General features: G+C 52.0%; 1 protein-coding gene across 2 annotated transcripts in view; it reads right to left on the bottom strand.

Annotated features, from left to right (window-relative positions):
• The window catches only part of KCND3 (potassium voltage-gated channel subfamily D member 3), a 243212-nt gene that overhangs the window by 217353 nt on the left and 8871 nt on the right, over positions 1 to 16988 (bottom strand). For both annotated transcript variants that reach the window (XM_077119905.1, XM_077119906.1), the window contains exon 3: positions 7213 to 8390. In XM_077119905.1, coding sequence (XP_076976020.1) covers positions 7213 to 8318 — 1106 coding nt within the window. In that variant the 5' untranslated portion in view covers positions 8319 to 8390. The remainder of the gene's footprint in view (positions 1 to 7212; positions 8391 to 16988) is intronic.

The raw sequence follows: 16988 nt of genomic DNA, 5'->3' as shown, positions 1-16988 counted from the left end.
CAGATGGTGAATGCTTAAGATGCGGGTCTTTGGTAGAGTGTCAGCTTCTTGGCAATGGTGGCTGTGAGAAGGACCACCCTGACCGAAGATGGGGATGAGTGGTTTCCCAGCTAAAAGTCTGGGATCCTCTCCCAGACTGGGAAGCACCCCCATCCACGTGGAGAAAAGAGAAGAGCCCTCCAATGTCCTGGGCATTCCCTTCTAGGTGAGAATAACAAAAACACTCAGGAGGTTGCTGGCGGGCTCCTTCCCTTCCCCCGCGGAGGGGGAGGATCGGCTGCCTTTTATTTACATTATTTTGAGGCAGAATAATTGGCGCTTCTCAGGAAGAATCACGCTTGTGTTTACGGATGTGTGTAAAGAGGGAAACCCAAATAAAATGAAGCACACACAGAGAGAAACTGATACTGATGTTGAGAGAGTCCACAAGGGATCTGTGAAATGGGCACCACGGTGAAAATTCCTTTCCAAAAATTTAAGCAATTGGAATTGCTGGATCTCAAGACAACTCCAACAGGATGCTTCCGGTGTGAAGCAACTCAGAGAGCTCAGGTCTCACCGGTGTGGATGAATCACTACCTTCTCTGCAGCCCTAAAGCCCTCTCTCTGCCCCCTCTGTTTAGGCAGTTAGGACAGTAGCTGAGTTTTAGAGGGGCCTCTCTCTGTTTCCGTTTCTGAGTCAAGACCAGCTCTGCTGCAGTTATGAACACAACACCCCAGCCCCTTAGCACATGCTCAGCAAATGTTGCACGGGTTGGAAGGAAAGCTCAGTCCATCTGCAGATGTTCCCTGTTCACTGTTTACACCAGCCCTACTCAGATGTCAATGCTACAACTCGGGCTGTCTGAGCTTATTCACCCATGCTGGAGTCTTGACTGGGCTTTGGATCCCGGGCCTTGGATCCATCCCACAAGGCTTTGATGCTTCTTTTCGTAAGATGTTTCTCCAAAGGGTGGAGAAAGTCTTCAGGACTGTCTTCCTAGGCCAGTGTCTGTTTTCCCTGTGGGAAGTCTGCATCTGGGATGGTGAGGGCAGGATCAGCAAGAACTTCCTGAGAAGGCTTCCTGTTACCTTTGCCTTCAAATACATCTAGAATCCTTCACTTCTCCCACCTCCACTGCCACCACCCTTGCTCTCAGCCATCATGCTCTCTTGCCTGGATCATTATAGTAGCTTCTCCCCTACAATGTATTCACTACCCAGAAGCCAGAATGATCCTTTTAAAACATGTCAGGTATTTGGCACTCCTCAACTCAAAGCCCTCCAGTGGCTTTGCATTTCCAGGAGGGTAAAAGGCAAAGTCCTTCCTTGCATTGATCACAAGGGTCCTGTATGAGCTGCTTCCCTGTTACCTGCCTAGCCTCATCTCTTCGGTCTCCTCACCCCCTTGCTCTTGCAGCTCAGTCATTGCGGCCTTCTGGCTATTTCTTAAGTATACTGAGGTCCTGCCTGGTGGCCTTTGCATTTGCAGTTTCTGCTGCCTGGAATTACCTTCCCTGAACTACCCATCTGCCTTACTATCTCTTCCTCCAGGTGTCTGTTCAAATATCACCATATTATCAGAGAGGTCCTTCTTCACTTCCCCGTATGAAAGAGTCACCCTCCCTTTCCCATTCACACACTCAGTGACTTCTATCTGTCATACGATACTCTATTTTTCTTTGTAGAATGAATTGCTGTCTGACATGATGCATGTATTTGTTTATCTGTTTACTGTCTTATCCCCTCCACTAGGATATAAGCTTCACAAGATCAGAGATTGTTTTCTTCAATGCTGCATTCCAAGTTCTTAGCAGGTACTCAATAAATATTTGCTAAATAAATGATTAAATAGGGGAAAACATCATGGGGAGGAGGCTTAGCCACATCTCCTTCCCTGCCCCTCCCTGGCCCCAGCCTACAAGGAGGAGCGTGGCCAAGCAGCCAAGAACAAAAGTGGGGTGTAAGCTTCTCTTGCAAAAGAGCCCCAACTTTGCCAAGGCTGAAGCCATAACTACAGAGTGACCTGCTTGGCCTCCCTGGCTCAGCTTTGCTCACAAATATTCTATCTGAATGAAAATACAGCTGACATCTGAATTGCACTTTCAGTGGTTCTCAAAATGGCCAGGAGATAGTTGGACAATGAGAAAACAGAAGCTGGACAAGCTCGGTACCAAGCTGTTTGGCTGAACAAATATCTTTAATGCCCTCTTCCTAGGTACAAAGCACACAGTGATCCTCGGAGCAGGGATCATGCCCTTGGAGAGCTCACATCCTAGGGAGGGAATACACCTAAACAGACGAATTTAATAAAATGGGGCAAGTGACAAGATAGATATGCAAAGGTTGCACTGGGAGCCCAGAGGAGAGGTACCTCACTCTATCTGAGGGCAGGGAAGACCTCCTGGAGGAGAGGATATGGGCCTGAATTTTGAAGGATATTGGGAGCAGCCGAACACAGGAGCAGAGTCAGAACGAGGGGGTATTCCATGAGGCAGGTGAAGCATGAGGCCTCTTCCCTGGTCCTTGGTCCTTTGTTCTTTCCATCATCCCTTGCGTTGGTTCCTTACGTTGGGCTGACGTGTATCCTCAAAACCTCCTATGCTGCCTGGAGTCCAGGAGATAGTCCATAAGCGTTGAATGAATGAAAGATCCAGGTCTGTAATCTTCCTTCGAAAGGCCAACAAAGGCGCCTTGAGGCTATTCATTCCAAGTAATCGCGCTGTGATCAGGTTCCCTTGGGCAGGGACACACCACCACCCAAGCAGACACTGTCAGCCAGTGCCATGTGCCAAGGCACTTGGGATTTGGGGAGAGAGTTGACGGTGCCCTGAAAGCAGTGCATAAAGATGTAGCCAGAATCTGGGAAACTGAAGGGTTAACACAAACAGATCGCTGACTGGCTGCACTTCTGGCTCTGGGGAGTGGGGAGCCCAATCAAGTAACCCATTCTGTGGTGGACTGTCTTAATCTCCAGGGCCCATTCTTTGGGCCTCCTTGAATCTCAGGCAGGCACCTTTCAGGATTAGGTTTTAAAGAGAAATGCAAATCACTTGCAAGCTGCTTCGTGCTTGGAAAAAGTAAAAATCAATTCTGTTTTCATTAAAGTGATTTTTGGACACCTTCAAAGGCTCTCTCATCTCAGGGCACTGAAGTGGCAGAGAGGCCGCCAGTCTCAATTACATAACCGAGCCAAGCAGGCAGCAATGGGCCATTGCAACAGGGACGACACCTCTCCATGCCCTTCCAAGCCCGTGTCCCCTTCTCTACGATATCCAAGAGGAGCCTCATTCCATCCAGGCCTGGAACTGGCCCTCAGCGGTCCTTATGATGCTCACTCATGTTCACCTCTTACCCCCACCCCTTCCCTGAGCTTCAGAGATGAACGTGGCTCTGGTCATCCAGGCCAAGTGCCAAGCAAAGTCCAACAAAATTAAGAAGGAAAATGGCTTTGATGAAGCATTCGTCATATAATACATTTCAAAACTAGATACATTTGTCTTATTTAATATTGGGAGTTCTGTTATTCCTTTCTGATGTTCAGCGAGATAATGGATCATTTATTTTATTTATAGCATCAGTTATGAGTAAATAATCCTTTAACAGTGCATTGAGGAGCTCAATCATCAATTGGGCATAAGGGAAATCAGGCTGGGTACTGGGGTCTTCCCCACAGCACAAGAGGCTGCAAAGCAAAGCCATCCTCACATCTTGTTGGCAATTAGGTTGTTACTGTTCTTGTGTGCTTAAGTTATTTTGATATATTAAATAAACAGCTGTAATTGGCTCCCGGACATCCCTTCCTCGAGGAAACCAGAGTAACTTATTACAAGGTCCCGGAAAAGCAGACAGAGATGGCAACCTGAGCCAGGAGGACAAAGCCTTTCCCTGGCTCCCAGCATGTCAGGGCTGCTCTATAAAGGAGGTGAAAGACAGTCTCTCTCCAGACTACATATAGGAGCTCAGGGGCAAGATTTTGGCAGGGAGGGCATGAAAACAGGAAAAGGCAGGTGGGAGTGAGGAGTCACTGGAAGCCACCAGAACATGGTTAAATTTTGCTGTTGGTATTCCATGACCGCTTGGGAGAGAAGGTGTAAATAACAGTTTAGAGTAATAAAAAGATAGGATTCCTCAAATGGTTGAACAAGTCTACAACTAGCCAGTGAATGTGCTTCAGGATGGAAACAAGGCAGGGGAGAGAGAAAGATTTCTAGACATCAAGTCATCGAGACTTCCAGGAAGGGCCAAAAGACCATCACACAGGCCTGCAGAACAGGTCATCAAGGGAAGGGCCCCTCCTCTCCCCTCGGGTCAAGGTGGCTTTAGAGCTCAAGTATGGTGGCAAGGGGGACAGACTAGTTTCACCCTTGAAGAGAAATCAGATAGGCTGGGAAGGGACTGAGAACAGCATCAGGCTAAGTGAATGAAGAAGGCGCCCCATTCATACTGACCCATCCATTAAAAAGCGTTTTGCCAAGTACCTGTTATGTATAGTTGGGCAAGGAGCCCGGCGACAGTGCCAACTGTCAAGTCAGGTCTAAGTCAAAGTAGCCCAATCCAACGTCTAGCTCCACTGGCCGGGAGGAGGGAAAGCAAAGGGCTGCTTTACCGTTACTCATCTGAAGTTAAGGAAAACATTACCACATTCTTTTTCTCATGCTCATTTGTTTTTCCTCCCAGAAGACAAACATTCGGATGCATGGAGAAGGGAAAAAAATTGTTTATGTCAGGTATGGGGTGATGAAGGCCCCAGTACACATAATCATAGGAAAGCGTGCCTGCCAAGAACCCTTCTCCCCAGTGCCGGCATCCTTCCTTTCCTCTTTCCCTTCTCTCCCTGGTGGAGTCTTCCTGCTCCAGACTACAATTGCTCCCCCACCCCCACCCCCAAAAAAAATCTCCCAAAGAAAGCAAGTGTGAGGCCAAGGGTACCCTCATTCTTGTCCCTTGATCTATAGGATAAATGCCAAAAGAAATCAGCAGTCTCTCCAATGGCAATGAAACACTGAATTTTGCTATGAAAGGAGCCATTAATTTATAAGGCACTATTTAAAGGAAATGTTTCATTTATAAAAGTTCTGTGTGCCTAGTACAGTGCCTAGCATATAACACTCACTCAGCTGATGTGTTCTTGAAGAAGCGACTCTATTACAACCTGAGCCCATAATAAAAAAGACCCTGATGGTGTGATTTCCACCTAGGGATCGTGACTGTACAGAAACAACTGGATTAGGAGAGTGAAAAGAGAAAGGGCACCAGAGACAGCCAGGCTCATATTTGTAAATCAGCTCTGCCCCTTAGGATCTATGTGACTATAGGAAATTAACCTCTCTGAGCCTCGGCTTCTATACCTTTAAAGTATATAGACTCTTTCTACCTGACCAGGCTTCTGGGAAGTCCTAAGGAAAGAATACATGCAAAGTCCTTAGCATACTGCGGACACACAGTTGATACCCATATGCTGTGATAACTTAATGGGCAGGTGGCCATTTATGTTTCCATTGATCTCAGAAGCGATCCCATTTTAGCTCTGACACCCATCAATCTGCTTTTTCTCCCTGTGGCAGTCCTGAGACATCACTCTGGTGTCATGTGTCCCATCAAAAGGCACTCGAGGTCACCTGGAAGTCAGAGCCACATCAAGAGCATGAGTGGAGGTCCTGGCCGAGGTACCCTTCAGGAAGGTGAAGCAATGGCCAAGGTCAGCCTGGAAGGCAAAAAAGAACCTCCCTCTCCTGCCACGTGCAGCCGGCTCCCCAGCCCATTCCCTCTCAAAATGTCCCACTCTTCCAGAAAGACCACATCTGTCCCCTGAGCCAAGAGATACAAGGTCAAAGGAGTAATCATCTTACCCATGCTGAATGAGCAGAGTGGGGGTGCAAGGAGCAGCACGACTTCTGCATCATAAAAGACCTCCAGACAGCAAGAGGTAAAGGGAAACACCCTCATCAAACTTGGCCTCCACAAATGGACAGTGACACCCCTTGCTCTCCCCTCACTATTCCCTCACCCCCCCTCCACCATGTGGCAGAATGACAAATGCAATCATTTTAAAAGGTCCCGTCACCTGCTCAGTCATTCCCAATAAGCACACACAGCACTACAGAAAAACCGACACCACTGCCAAGGGATTTCAGGCAAGAAAAAAATCGAATCATCAGGATGCCACCAACTGAATTGTCAAAGAGCAAATAAAAAGCTTCATGAATTCTCCATCAGCAATATAACGCTTCCTGGCCTAAGCAAATATAGACCCAGCATATGAATTGTGAAGGGATTTTGCATTAGCCTCAACGACTTCCAATGGCTGAAGCAGAACCCCCTAAGAAATACATGTCTCCATAAAGCTACCTTCGTTGGCTCTGATCCTGTTAGGGTGAAGAGTGTTATCTCCTTCCTGAGCCCCCTTCCTCTGATGGAAAACTTCACATCCTAGCACAATAAATACATCTCTGTGACTTCGGCTGGAGAGGAGACCTCAGCCAGATTGAAGAGGTGGGGTTACCTGTGACCTCGCTGGGTGCCTCTCCCCCCCTTTCATGATATTGCTGCTTCTGTGTCTGACCACACGAACCATTCAGAGCATCTCACAATCCCTCAGGTATGGCGGGTCATTCAATCACAGACTCAGGCTGAGAAAGCAAGAACCGTCCTCCCTCAGTGAGAAAAAACAAATCAGGGGCCTCGCTTCTCAGAGTCATTTAGATAAAGTCTGCTCAGAGCTACAGAACCCTTGAGCATCCACAGCAGCAGCAAAGTAAGGCAAGAAAGAAAAGAGCCTGCAAATATACTGCAAAGAAGAAATGCAGGAAGGAATACAGAAGGAGAGCTCTCAGTAACTTCTGTTAACGGAAATCTATACCCTTCTTACAACACTTGCCAACCTTTTCACAGCACTGAGATAAAGGAATGCAAGTCCCCACCACCACCACCACCGCGCGCGCGCACACACGCACACACACAGAAAAAAATGCATGGCTGAAAAAAGAAACAGCGACTTAATTTTCCAAGTTTTAGAAAATACATGCCCCACCCCCAAAAGGAAACTCAATTCTGAGCAAGCCACCACCCCTCCTCCCCCAGCCAAATCACGCATGCGCGTTCCTCTTCGGCTGCTGGACTTGCCTTGCTCCCAAAATTTGGGAAGCGGACACGCCAGCGTGACACCACCCAAAGCTTCCCGGCCCCACGCAACCTCCAGCCCTTCTCCAGCCCACGCGCGCGCCGACTCACCCGAGCGTGGTCATGGTGACGATGGTGTACCAGAAGGAGGCGGGGATGCTCGTGAACTTGCTGGCGGAGGAGCCCTTCTCGGCGTAAAACATCACAGTGGCAAAGATGATTATGGCCATGGTGAGGGAGAAGAGCAGGAAGCCGAGCTCGGAGGCGCAGCTCTTCAGCGTGTAGCCCAGGATCCGCAAGCCCTGCGAGTGGCGCGAGAACTTGAAGATCCGGAAGACGCGGAAGACGCGCAGCGTGACGAAGGCGCCGGACACGTCCTCGTTGTTGGTCATGACCAGGCCGATGTAATAGGGCATGATGGCCACCACGTCGATGATGCTCATCACGCTGCGGATGAAGCGGTAGCGGCTGGGGGCCGCGAACAGGCGGAGGAGGTACTCCACCGTGAAGATCATGACGCAGGCCGTGTCCAGGCAGAAGAAGGCCACCGAGTAGCGCTCGCCGCACGGCAGCTCCTTGCTCCCGGGGCCCGTGCCGCACGGCACCGTCTCCACCACGTTGGTGATGACCGAGACGGCGATGAAGAAGCCCGTCACGTAGTAGAAGACCAGGGCCAGTGTGCTGGTGTGCGGGTTCTCGAAGGCCCGCCACATGGTCTGGCGGAAGCTGAGCGACGGCGCCGACTCCTGGTTGTTGTCCGAGTCGTTGTCGTCCATGAGCCGCTCGGCGTTCTCCCGCTTGCGGTCCTTGTACTCCTCGTAACAGCAGTCCCCGATGATCTCCGGGAGGATGCCGTAGAAGGCCAGCTCGTCGTCGTAGGCCGAGATGCACTCGTACCGCGGGTAGTGCAGCCTGCCCGTGCGGTAGAAGTTGAGGACGCAGCGGAACACCTCCGGGTCCCGGTCAAAGAAGTACTCCTTGGTGTCCTCGTTGAAGAAGAACTCCTTCTCCGTGCTGCCCAGCAGGGTGTCCGGGTAACGCTCCAGCGTGGTCCGCCACGTCTGGAACCGCCGCCCGCTCACGTTGAGGACGATCAGTTCGTCCTGCCGCTTGTTCTTGTCGGCCGGGGCCAGGGGCATGGGGCAGTTGGCCACCGGCATCCACCCGATGGCCGCGGCCCGGGCAAAAGGCAGCCAGGCGGCAACGCCGGCCGCCATGGTGACTCCAGCGCTTGGGCCGGCGACGGCTCGGAGGTTTTGCACACCAGCTTGGAGTTCGATCAGGGACCCCTGGGACACAGGAGGAGAGAGAAAATCATGGAGTGAGTGCTCGCTGAGGACTTGCAGGTGGGACACGGTGAGGGGGAGTGGTCACTGGTGAGCAAAGGTGTCAAAGGCAAATTAATAAAACTGTGAAAACGGCACCAGAGATGGGGGACGTGGATTCTTTTCCATCTTCCCCACGAAGGGACAGCACCTAACACGGAGGCCAGGCATGCAGTGTGGTATCCGCAGATGTTGTTGACTTCCTACAAATTGTCAAGCTCCAAGAGGGCTCAGGAGCATTTGGAGGGAAAGCCTCTTTAGCAGGAAGATCTGGGAAGATGCGGCTAATAATCAGCTCTGAAAGGTTATGGCGTTATTACGAATTTAAATTGGGAGAGGGTAAATGAGTTCTCATTAAACGAATTTAAAAGTGGGATAAACACACTAATTTTTATTTCACTCCTCACCCACCAGGGTAATCAGGAACGGGGTATGGATGAGGGAGACCAGGTAAACGCCTTCTTTCTACTCCCCTCCTCACTGGTGGGGAGAAGGCTGGAGTTGCCTATAGTCTGCACAAGTCTCTGAGATGTCAAGTGACTTTGCAGTAGCCCCCAGGCTTGTTTATGCTTCAACCCCAACTCAAATGGAAAAAGTTGTCCTTGGTGAAGGGCGACTCCGGGGGCCAGCTGGCGCCTACTCCTTGTCCTGGCAACCTAATGGCGGATTGTGACCCCCCAGAGCCAAGATAGAAAGACGTGGGAGAGGCCGTGAGGGTAGGCAAGGTCTGCTTCCCTACCTGTGACAATCAAGTCTCAGTTCACCTGACTTCCATGCATTGTCCCTCCCCTACTCCAGAGGAAGCCGATCCATGCTCACTGCCATTTCCAGATCTCTTGCCTCCTGTCTCCATCTGCCCACCGTTCGTAGCTCCCTCGGGTTATATAATAAGACTTCTCCTTCCCATGTCAATCTCTTTTACCTGGCCCCTGCTCTACCCTGGGAGATTCCTCCAGAGCTGGACTACCTTCTCCCTTCCCCCCAAAGTCTCTGAACCACACTGAGTGTGTATTTCTCCATCACCTGCGTGCATGGAGGGAACAATGGCACGGAGGATTATATTTGGCTTTGGGAAACAGATTTACCTTCCCAGATCTGGCTTTTTAAAGATGTTAGTCAAATGACTCTGCAATCCCCAAATGTATACCATCTGTGGGAAGACATGTGGTGACACAGAAACACACGTAACAGAAATGGGAAATTGCCGGGGGTTAACACAGTCTTTTCCATCAATCCTAAACTGATCATGCACCACAGATCCCAACTCAGAATTTTTGGGGCCCCCTGGAATTCAGCTGGTTTGACTCCATGTTTAAATAAATGAGGCCGAGGTGAGTCTTGGAGGTTTTTTTTTTTCCTCTCTGTTACATGAAGCCTTATAATGGAATTTGGTCATCATCTCTCCCTGTAAGCCCACTTCACTTTCTCCTGATTCTCCCAACCCTTTTAGGTTTTTCAAATCACTGGTCCCTCCTCTCACTCTCAAGCTGCCACTAGCATTTTCTACCGAGATGCCGCTGAAATTGGACAGGTTTAAACCAAACCTACCTCCTTGCAAAAAGCTGCTTTTTACCTCTCTGCTCATGGTATCTCTGACCCCAGACCTGTGACTTTGGCCATCTTCCTCACTGGTCTACCCAAAGAGCTGCCAAATCATGACACAGTGCCTCTTACCGCCCTCACTAGGGCCTAAGCTCCCTTAAGCCTCCTTTCCTTGGACCTGGTCTGCTCATCTGTCGTCCCCCCATTCCATTTCTCCTGCCCCTCTGAAATCCATTCTAATCTCCCTAATGCCAGGGGTTTGTTGTTGTTGTTTTGCGTGCTGTATGGCGGGGGGTACATTCCATTCTTTTTTCCATGTGAGTATCCTGTTATTGCAGCACCATTTGGGGAATTTTTTTTTCTTTCTTTCTTTTGTTTGCTTGTTTTGGGGAAGTGCATGGGCTGGGAATCGAACCCGGGTCTCCTGCATGCAGGCGAGAATTCTACCACCAAACCACCCTTGCACTCCCCCCCTCCCCATGCAAGATTTTGATTGTGTTTTTCCCTACAGCTTACAAGATAAAGTCCAAACTCCTTAGCCTAACATTCCAGCATCTCCAAAAACAGATCCTGGTTTAACATTCCAACCCAATGCCCCCCAGGCACACATCCTGACCTCCAGCAACACGACGGCAGTCTAATTCACGCACAGACCTGGCAGACGTCTGTCTCTGGGCCATTCTTCCCTCTGTTTAGAACATTCTTCCCCTTCACCCCTCCTGTTAGAACCCTACCTATTTGTCAAAAAGATGCCACCCGCTCCGTGATGCCTCTTCCTCTCCCCACCATGAGATCATCTCTTTCCTTTGGGTTTTGACATTGTGTTCGCCCTCCTTCTTAGCACCTGTCACTCTCTAGCCTGGCTTACAGACACTATCTTTATGTCTTATTGATAATATTGGCTAACATGACTTGGGCATTACTCTCTGCCAGGCATTGTACTAAGTGCCTCCTTTGGATTATATCCTTTGGTCTTTGCAGCAACCCAAGGAGGAAGATTCTTTAATGACCCCATTTCACAGATAAGGAAGATCAAGGCTTACTGAAACTCTGCGGTCTGCCAACCCGAAAGTGTCAGAATGGGAATTCCTACTCAAGCAGTCTGAGCCCACCGCCCATGTCCTGCAGCATTTTGCTACACTACCTCTTTAAGGCTTTCTTGTAAATGCAGATATTCATAGCCACTGTCTATTCAGGGCTGACTGCCTACTTGGTAAGTGTCACATACTTGACATGGGTCATCTCAATCAGTCCCACTAACAACCCGAGGGGGGTTGCCACCCACTGTTCTGTCCATCCTGCAGATGAAGAAACTGAAACTTGAGGGGTTTTAAGGTTACACATCTGGCAAGCAGGCAGAGAAATGAAAACCCAGGCAGCCTCCCTGTGGAAGGATGTATGCTATACCACTCCTCTGTTCTCCCCACCCCACTTAAGCTCTTTGAGGACACAGGTGCTCAAACTGGGATTCCTAGTGTTATAGGCTCCACTGACATTCTGTTGATTTTTACTCTATACCTTGCTAATGTATTTCAGGAGTTTTCAAGGGTGGATGTTGTCCATACATACAGTAAACTCAGAAGACAGCTCTAAACAGGAAGAAACCAATTCAAGTGTCTCTGCCTCTGACTCACTGTGACCTCGGTGACAGTTTCTCAAGGAGCTGCTCTCTGCCTCAGTTTTCCTATCTGTGTGCTAAAGAGAAGAGGCACAGGTCCCTCTGCTCCCTAACAAAAGGAGGGTAATTCAGATTCCACAAGGATACAAGGAATGACAATGATCTCTCCCATAAACATCACCACCCAGGAAACGGAGAAACACCGCCCAGGCCTAGTAAGTTCTTGATTACAAGAACTGATGAAAGAATTGTAATCATTCATCCATAGCAGTGGGCAATCCACGTGCCACTGATACAGGTTTGGGGAAATTTCCTATGCATTTTTCTATCTTTCTTCAAGAAATTTAACTTTATAACTAATTATATTTGCTTTGGGTTCTAGGAGAATTTGTAGACCCCTAGTCCACACTTACCTAAGTTTTCTAAGTGGCAAGGAAAGTTTGGAAAGCAAGCCTCAAATTTAAAATTTTGCTGCAGATAATTCCAATTTGGGTTTAGTTAATATTTATGGAGCCCTGGCAATGCTCTGGATGCTATACGAGGCATTTTTACACACAACGTTTCATTTACACACACACACACACCTGCACACACACACATGCAAGCCTATGATATGGGTATTTCTGGCACAGGTTTCAGATGAGAAGGCTGAGACTTAGAGAGGTTCCTTCAAATCCCATATCTATAGGAATTGGCTATTTTCAGATAGACTATTAATCACCCCAGTACCACACGGCTCACCTGATTTAAGTGTAATCAAATACTGATGAGCCCACCAGGAGAGAGCAGGATGCAGAGGACCCTTTCCTCCTCTTCCCCAGATGGCAAAGAGTAGCAGACAAGGAGTCAGGAGGCCCCGCCCCAGGCTTAATTCTATCCCAAATGTGTGAAGATAAGCATTGCCACTCTCAAGGCCTCAGAGTCCTCATCTGTAGAATGAAAGAACTGGACAAGAAAGTGATAGGAGCCCTTTGGCTCAAATAATCTCTAATTATACTGGGTCCAGGACTTCAGCTCTGGCCCAGTCCGCTTTCACTTAGAACTCTTGGTGACAGCCACCCATGCAAAGTGGCAAGTAGAGCATTTGAGCTTGTTGCTGTAGGAACAGAGTTAGCCTGGGTCTCATCTTAGCAAAGGGAGTTCTGAGAATTCCTGATCAGACTGGTACCCAGAGCAGGGCATACAACCTGACCATTCAGATCTCAAGACAATCGGAGGCCTGGGATACCCACATAATCCCTGGCTATTCTGGAGGGCGAATGGGGCCGGGTTCCCAGACCATGAACCTTAGAAACTAAATATCCATTTTATTCCAGATCATAGCTCATGGAGTCAGGGGTTCAAGGAGTTCAAGTGGCAAAGAATAAGAGTCCCCTGGGTCAAGAGTTACTCTGTAGAACTCTAATTGGGCCAGACACGTAGCTCTGCACCCCGAGATGCCACCATCCGTCCCCTTCCATTCTCTGAGGGATGTTCTACCCTGACTCCCAAGCCTCGAACCCTGGTACCGGTCCCGGCCGAGCTGAGCCGCGTCGCCTCATCATCTCCATGCCATGCCAAACTCCGCCTCTTCAAGGGCCACAGGGATTTTACAAACTGCTTTCACATGAATAATTGAGAGCTCAGGGAAGGGAAAAAAATCCCCTCTCAATCTATCATAAAAGACCAAAACATTACCCCATGCATTAAATCCAGGAAAATCTTCCCAAAGAAGGCTAGGACAGCACCAGGCTGTTTCTGGAGGCACAGGGCCTGTTCTCCTACTAAAAGATACAAACAAACAAACAAACAAAAAACGAGCAATAATCCCACGGGCTAGTATGTGTGTACATGTCTGCGTTAGGGACAGGAAATAAGGAAGGGTAGGAAAAGTGTCCCACCAGATCCCCTGCTCAAGGCCACACTGGCTGGATCCGGCACCCAACCCTGCAGTCATGACTTGGCTCAAGCAGCACTTCTACGATGCTTCCATCCGCTCACAGCCACCAACACCTCCAGAGCCGGCCTGGGTATGAATTCCTGCAACAGGCACAACAGTGCGGCCCCATTTCCAGCCAATGGCACTGCACATGCCTCAAATGCCAAGGTTTTACTAGGACGTGGACGCCTTACAAATGAAAAATCTGAAGCTATTTTTGTTTTTGGCAGAAGAGTTTGACAGTGGGAAAGATGTGGGGTGGGGGGAGGGAGGCTGGGGAAGAGACATTTAAAACAGGTGAGCTCTGAAATGACAGAGGTGAAAAGCTCTGAAAAAGGGAAACACAATTTTCCTTCCTTAAAAAGTCAGCTGCCCCATTAAACAGCTTCTACTCTGGAAGTAGAGAGTCAAAAGTGGGCAGAGGGGCCAGATAGCCTCTCCTGGGCTCTAACGCCTAACCTGAGCATGGGCTCGAGGCTGCAAAATGTCAGCTCACCAAGGTCTGCCCTTCTATGACCTCGGCAGAGCAATGCGAATAGAGAGTCTCTAGAAACTTTTACTTTCCACGATCTTTCTTATTGAAGTCTTAGCCCAGAATGGGGCTGTCTGCAGTAGGGGAGACCCCTACTGATCCAGGGGCCTTTCCCTCTCCCCACAGGGTTTGGGTAGGCAGGTATGAGACTGACAGAGTGAGCCAAGCCAGGAATCCTTGGGGCACAGGCCTGGGACCCACAGACACACAGATCGTCTCCTCCTGGGCTGCCCTGGGCACTTTGCTGAACTCTTTTTCTCCAGCTGCCTCAACAGCAAAAGGGAACAGGCTACTAATCTTTCTTCCTCTGGGGGTCCCTTGTGTACCTGCGTTTGGTTGCGTTCAAATAGGCGACAACAACGAATAATAAACACAGCTATTGCAGTCGGTGTACCAACCTGTCCACACCGGAAAATGAACACATTGAATTCGTGCACATCCAGGAGCCCTATAATAGTCAATAAACACCCAGGCTCCCTTGAAGCAAAGGTAACCTGTATAAAACGCATAAATTTAACCAAACAGTCATGCAAAATATCTGCGTATATCATATAGTAAGGTATTTCCGATCTTAAACAGATCACATTGTGCCTAAGACCACGAAAAAGTTCACATGCCCTTTCTTAAGAAAGACAGCAGGGCTTCTTCTTTGCTATGAGATTCCAGATCCAGAACCTCAGCCTGTTGCTGAAATACAAGGGCTGCCCGGGATAAAATCAAAACACCTCAGACTTGATTCAAATGGTAACACTAAGCAACCGCAGGAATTTACTTGATTCCAGGTAACTTGTCTATCCAGCTCCTTCCGCCCCGACCCCACCCCCAACCCCAGCGCAAACACCTCGCAGAGTGAGTCTTTTGCATCCCCTTCCCGGGGCCGAGTCGGCCTCCGTGGTCACTTAGAGACCCCTCCCAGAGCTCGCCAGGAACCCGCGGCGTCGGGCAGGACCAGCTGTGCCGGCTCCCGGCCTCTGGTAGGCACACCGCCGGCTCGCCAGGCTGGAGAACTTTGCGAAGCGCCCCAATCCGCTCCCTGATTCCACCCTCCTCAGCCATTTCTCTCCTCCCCTCACAAAGAACCGGGGGACCGAGCAAGCCGTCGCCACCTGCCGCCGGATCCCGGGGTGCTGCTTCTGGCACCCCCCGAGGGAAGGCAGGCCAATGGAAAGAGGGCAGAGGTTCACACCCCCACCCCCAAACCTTGCTGCTCGGAGGTGGCTCCACAGCCGGAGGGAACCGACGCCCCCGAGCCAGCTGCTTGCTCCCCTACGGCGCCGGCCCCACCCCCAATCCTTCCGGCGCCCCAGCGCCCACCCACCCGGGCGCGGGGGTGGGAGAGTGCCGCGTGGGCAGCTGGAGCAACAGGCGTGGGAGCAGCGCTCCTAGCACTTCCAGGTTCCAAAAGGCTCGGTCGCGTCCCTCTTACCTTCTGCGAAGAAAGCCCCGGGCCCCGGGCCCCGCGCCCAGTGCGCGCGCGGGGAAGCTGCGGCCGCGGAGACGCCGAGCGCCCGGCAGCGCTGGGAAGCGCCAAGCAGCCACCGCTCGCGCGGCTCCTCCTCGTAGGCGAAGTCTCGTTCGCTCCCTCCCTCGCTCGGTCGGTTTGTGCGTCCGTCCGTCCGTGGCTCCCTCCCTCCCCCGCCGCCGCCGCCGCCGCCGCTTCAGCCCCGACTCGGCAACGCGTCCCCTCCCAGCCTCGCCGCTTCCCTCGCGGGCTCGCGGACTCGCGGGCTCCCTCGCTCGCTCCCTGCCCCCGCCGCTGCCGGCGCCGCGCGGAGCGGAGCCCGGCGGGCCACCGGCTGCCTGGCGAGGCCCCTCTCCCGAGGGGGGGAGGTGGGGGGGGGGCGCGGCGCGGGCGGGGCGGAGAGGAGAGCCCGGAGGAGGCGGCGAGGCTGCGCCCTGGGCTCCCTACAGATCCCCGCCGGCCGAGCGGCCACAGGCCGGGGCCTGAGAGCTTGGAGACGCCGAGCAGCAGAGGGAGAGATGAGGAGCACCCGGAGCCTCGCTGCGGGAGGGTGCCCCGGGCGAGGGCGTGCGAGGGGGAGTGACTCTGCGCGCAAGGGTGGGTGTGTGTGAGTGTGAGCGTGTGTGTGTGTGTGTGTGTGTGTGTGTGCAGAAGGGCGCGCGCGTGAGTGAAGGCTGGGGGGCGGGGAGACGAGGCTGAGCCTGGTGCGTCTCCCCGGGCGAGTGGAGGAATCCTAGGGTGTGCCTGGAGGTGGCGGAGTGTGCCGACGCGGGGGTGAGAGCGTGTGACTGCGAGGGTGGGCACGGGGGCGAGCGTGGAAAGGTGAGCTCGGCTTCGGGGTGGGGGCGGAGCGGAGAGTACGGCGTGAGCGTGAGGTCGGGGGCGTGTGCGGCTGGGCACCCGGGGAGAGGTGGCAGGGAGCGCTGGCGTGTGCGCGCGTGGGGGTGTGTATGGCCCAAGCTGAGTGCCTGGTTCCCACCGGCTGTCCACGCGGCACCAGCACCTGCGTGCGGCGGAGCCCGAGCACCTGGCGAGTTGGAGCCCGGTTCTCTGCTCCACGGACCCGGGCTGGAGAGGTCCCAGGGCGGACACAGAATGCCCTTGCCCAGGGTAAGAGCCGCTCTCCTGCCGGAGCGCGCCGGGTCAGGGCCGCGAGGTGGGGATTCGCTTTTCCTGCCTGGCCACGTGCACTTAATGCCCAGAACCCAGAGCCGGGACTTGGGAGCGTGAACTCTCATAACCCGGCGGGTCCCCTTGGGGCCCGCTGAGCCCGCGTCAGTGCCTCCCCGAAGCCCTGTGGATTCCCCACTGCCTGGTGCCTCGGCCCAGGACCCGGAGAAGGAGGTCCGCGTGTGGCCTCAGGACCCGGCCGACCGAGCCCCGGAACATCCAGGGGAGAATGGCATTCGGCACCGACTCCCACCGTCCGGGCCGCGGCGCTCAGAAAGCACAGTCGTCCGGTCGTGCTCGACCCGCCGCTCCGGCTTTCC

This window comes from Tamandua tetradactyla, chromosome 11, assembly GCF_023851605.1.
Source record: "Tamandua tetradactyla isolate mTamTet1 chromosome 11, mTamTet1.pri, whole genome shotgun sequence".
NCBI classification, from domain to species: Eukaryota; Metazoa; Chordata; class Mammalia; order Pilosa; family Myrmecophagidae; genus Tamandua; species Tamandua tetradactyla.
Note: the sequence above shows the minus strand (reverse complement) of the source record. Positions and strands in the feature narration are given on the sequence as shown.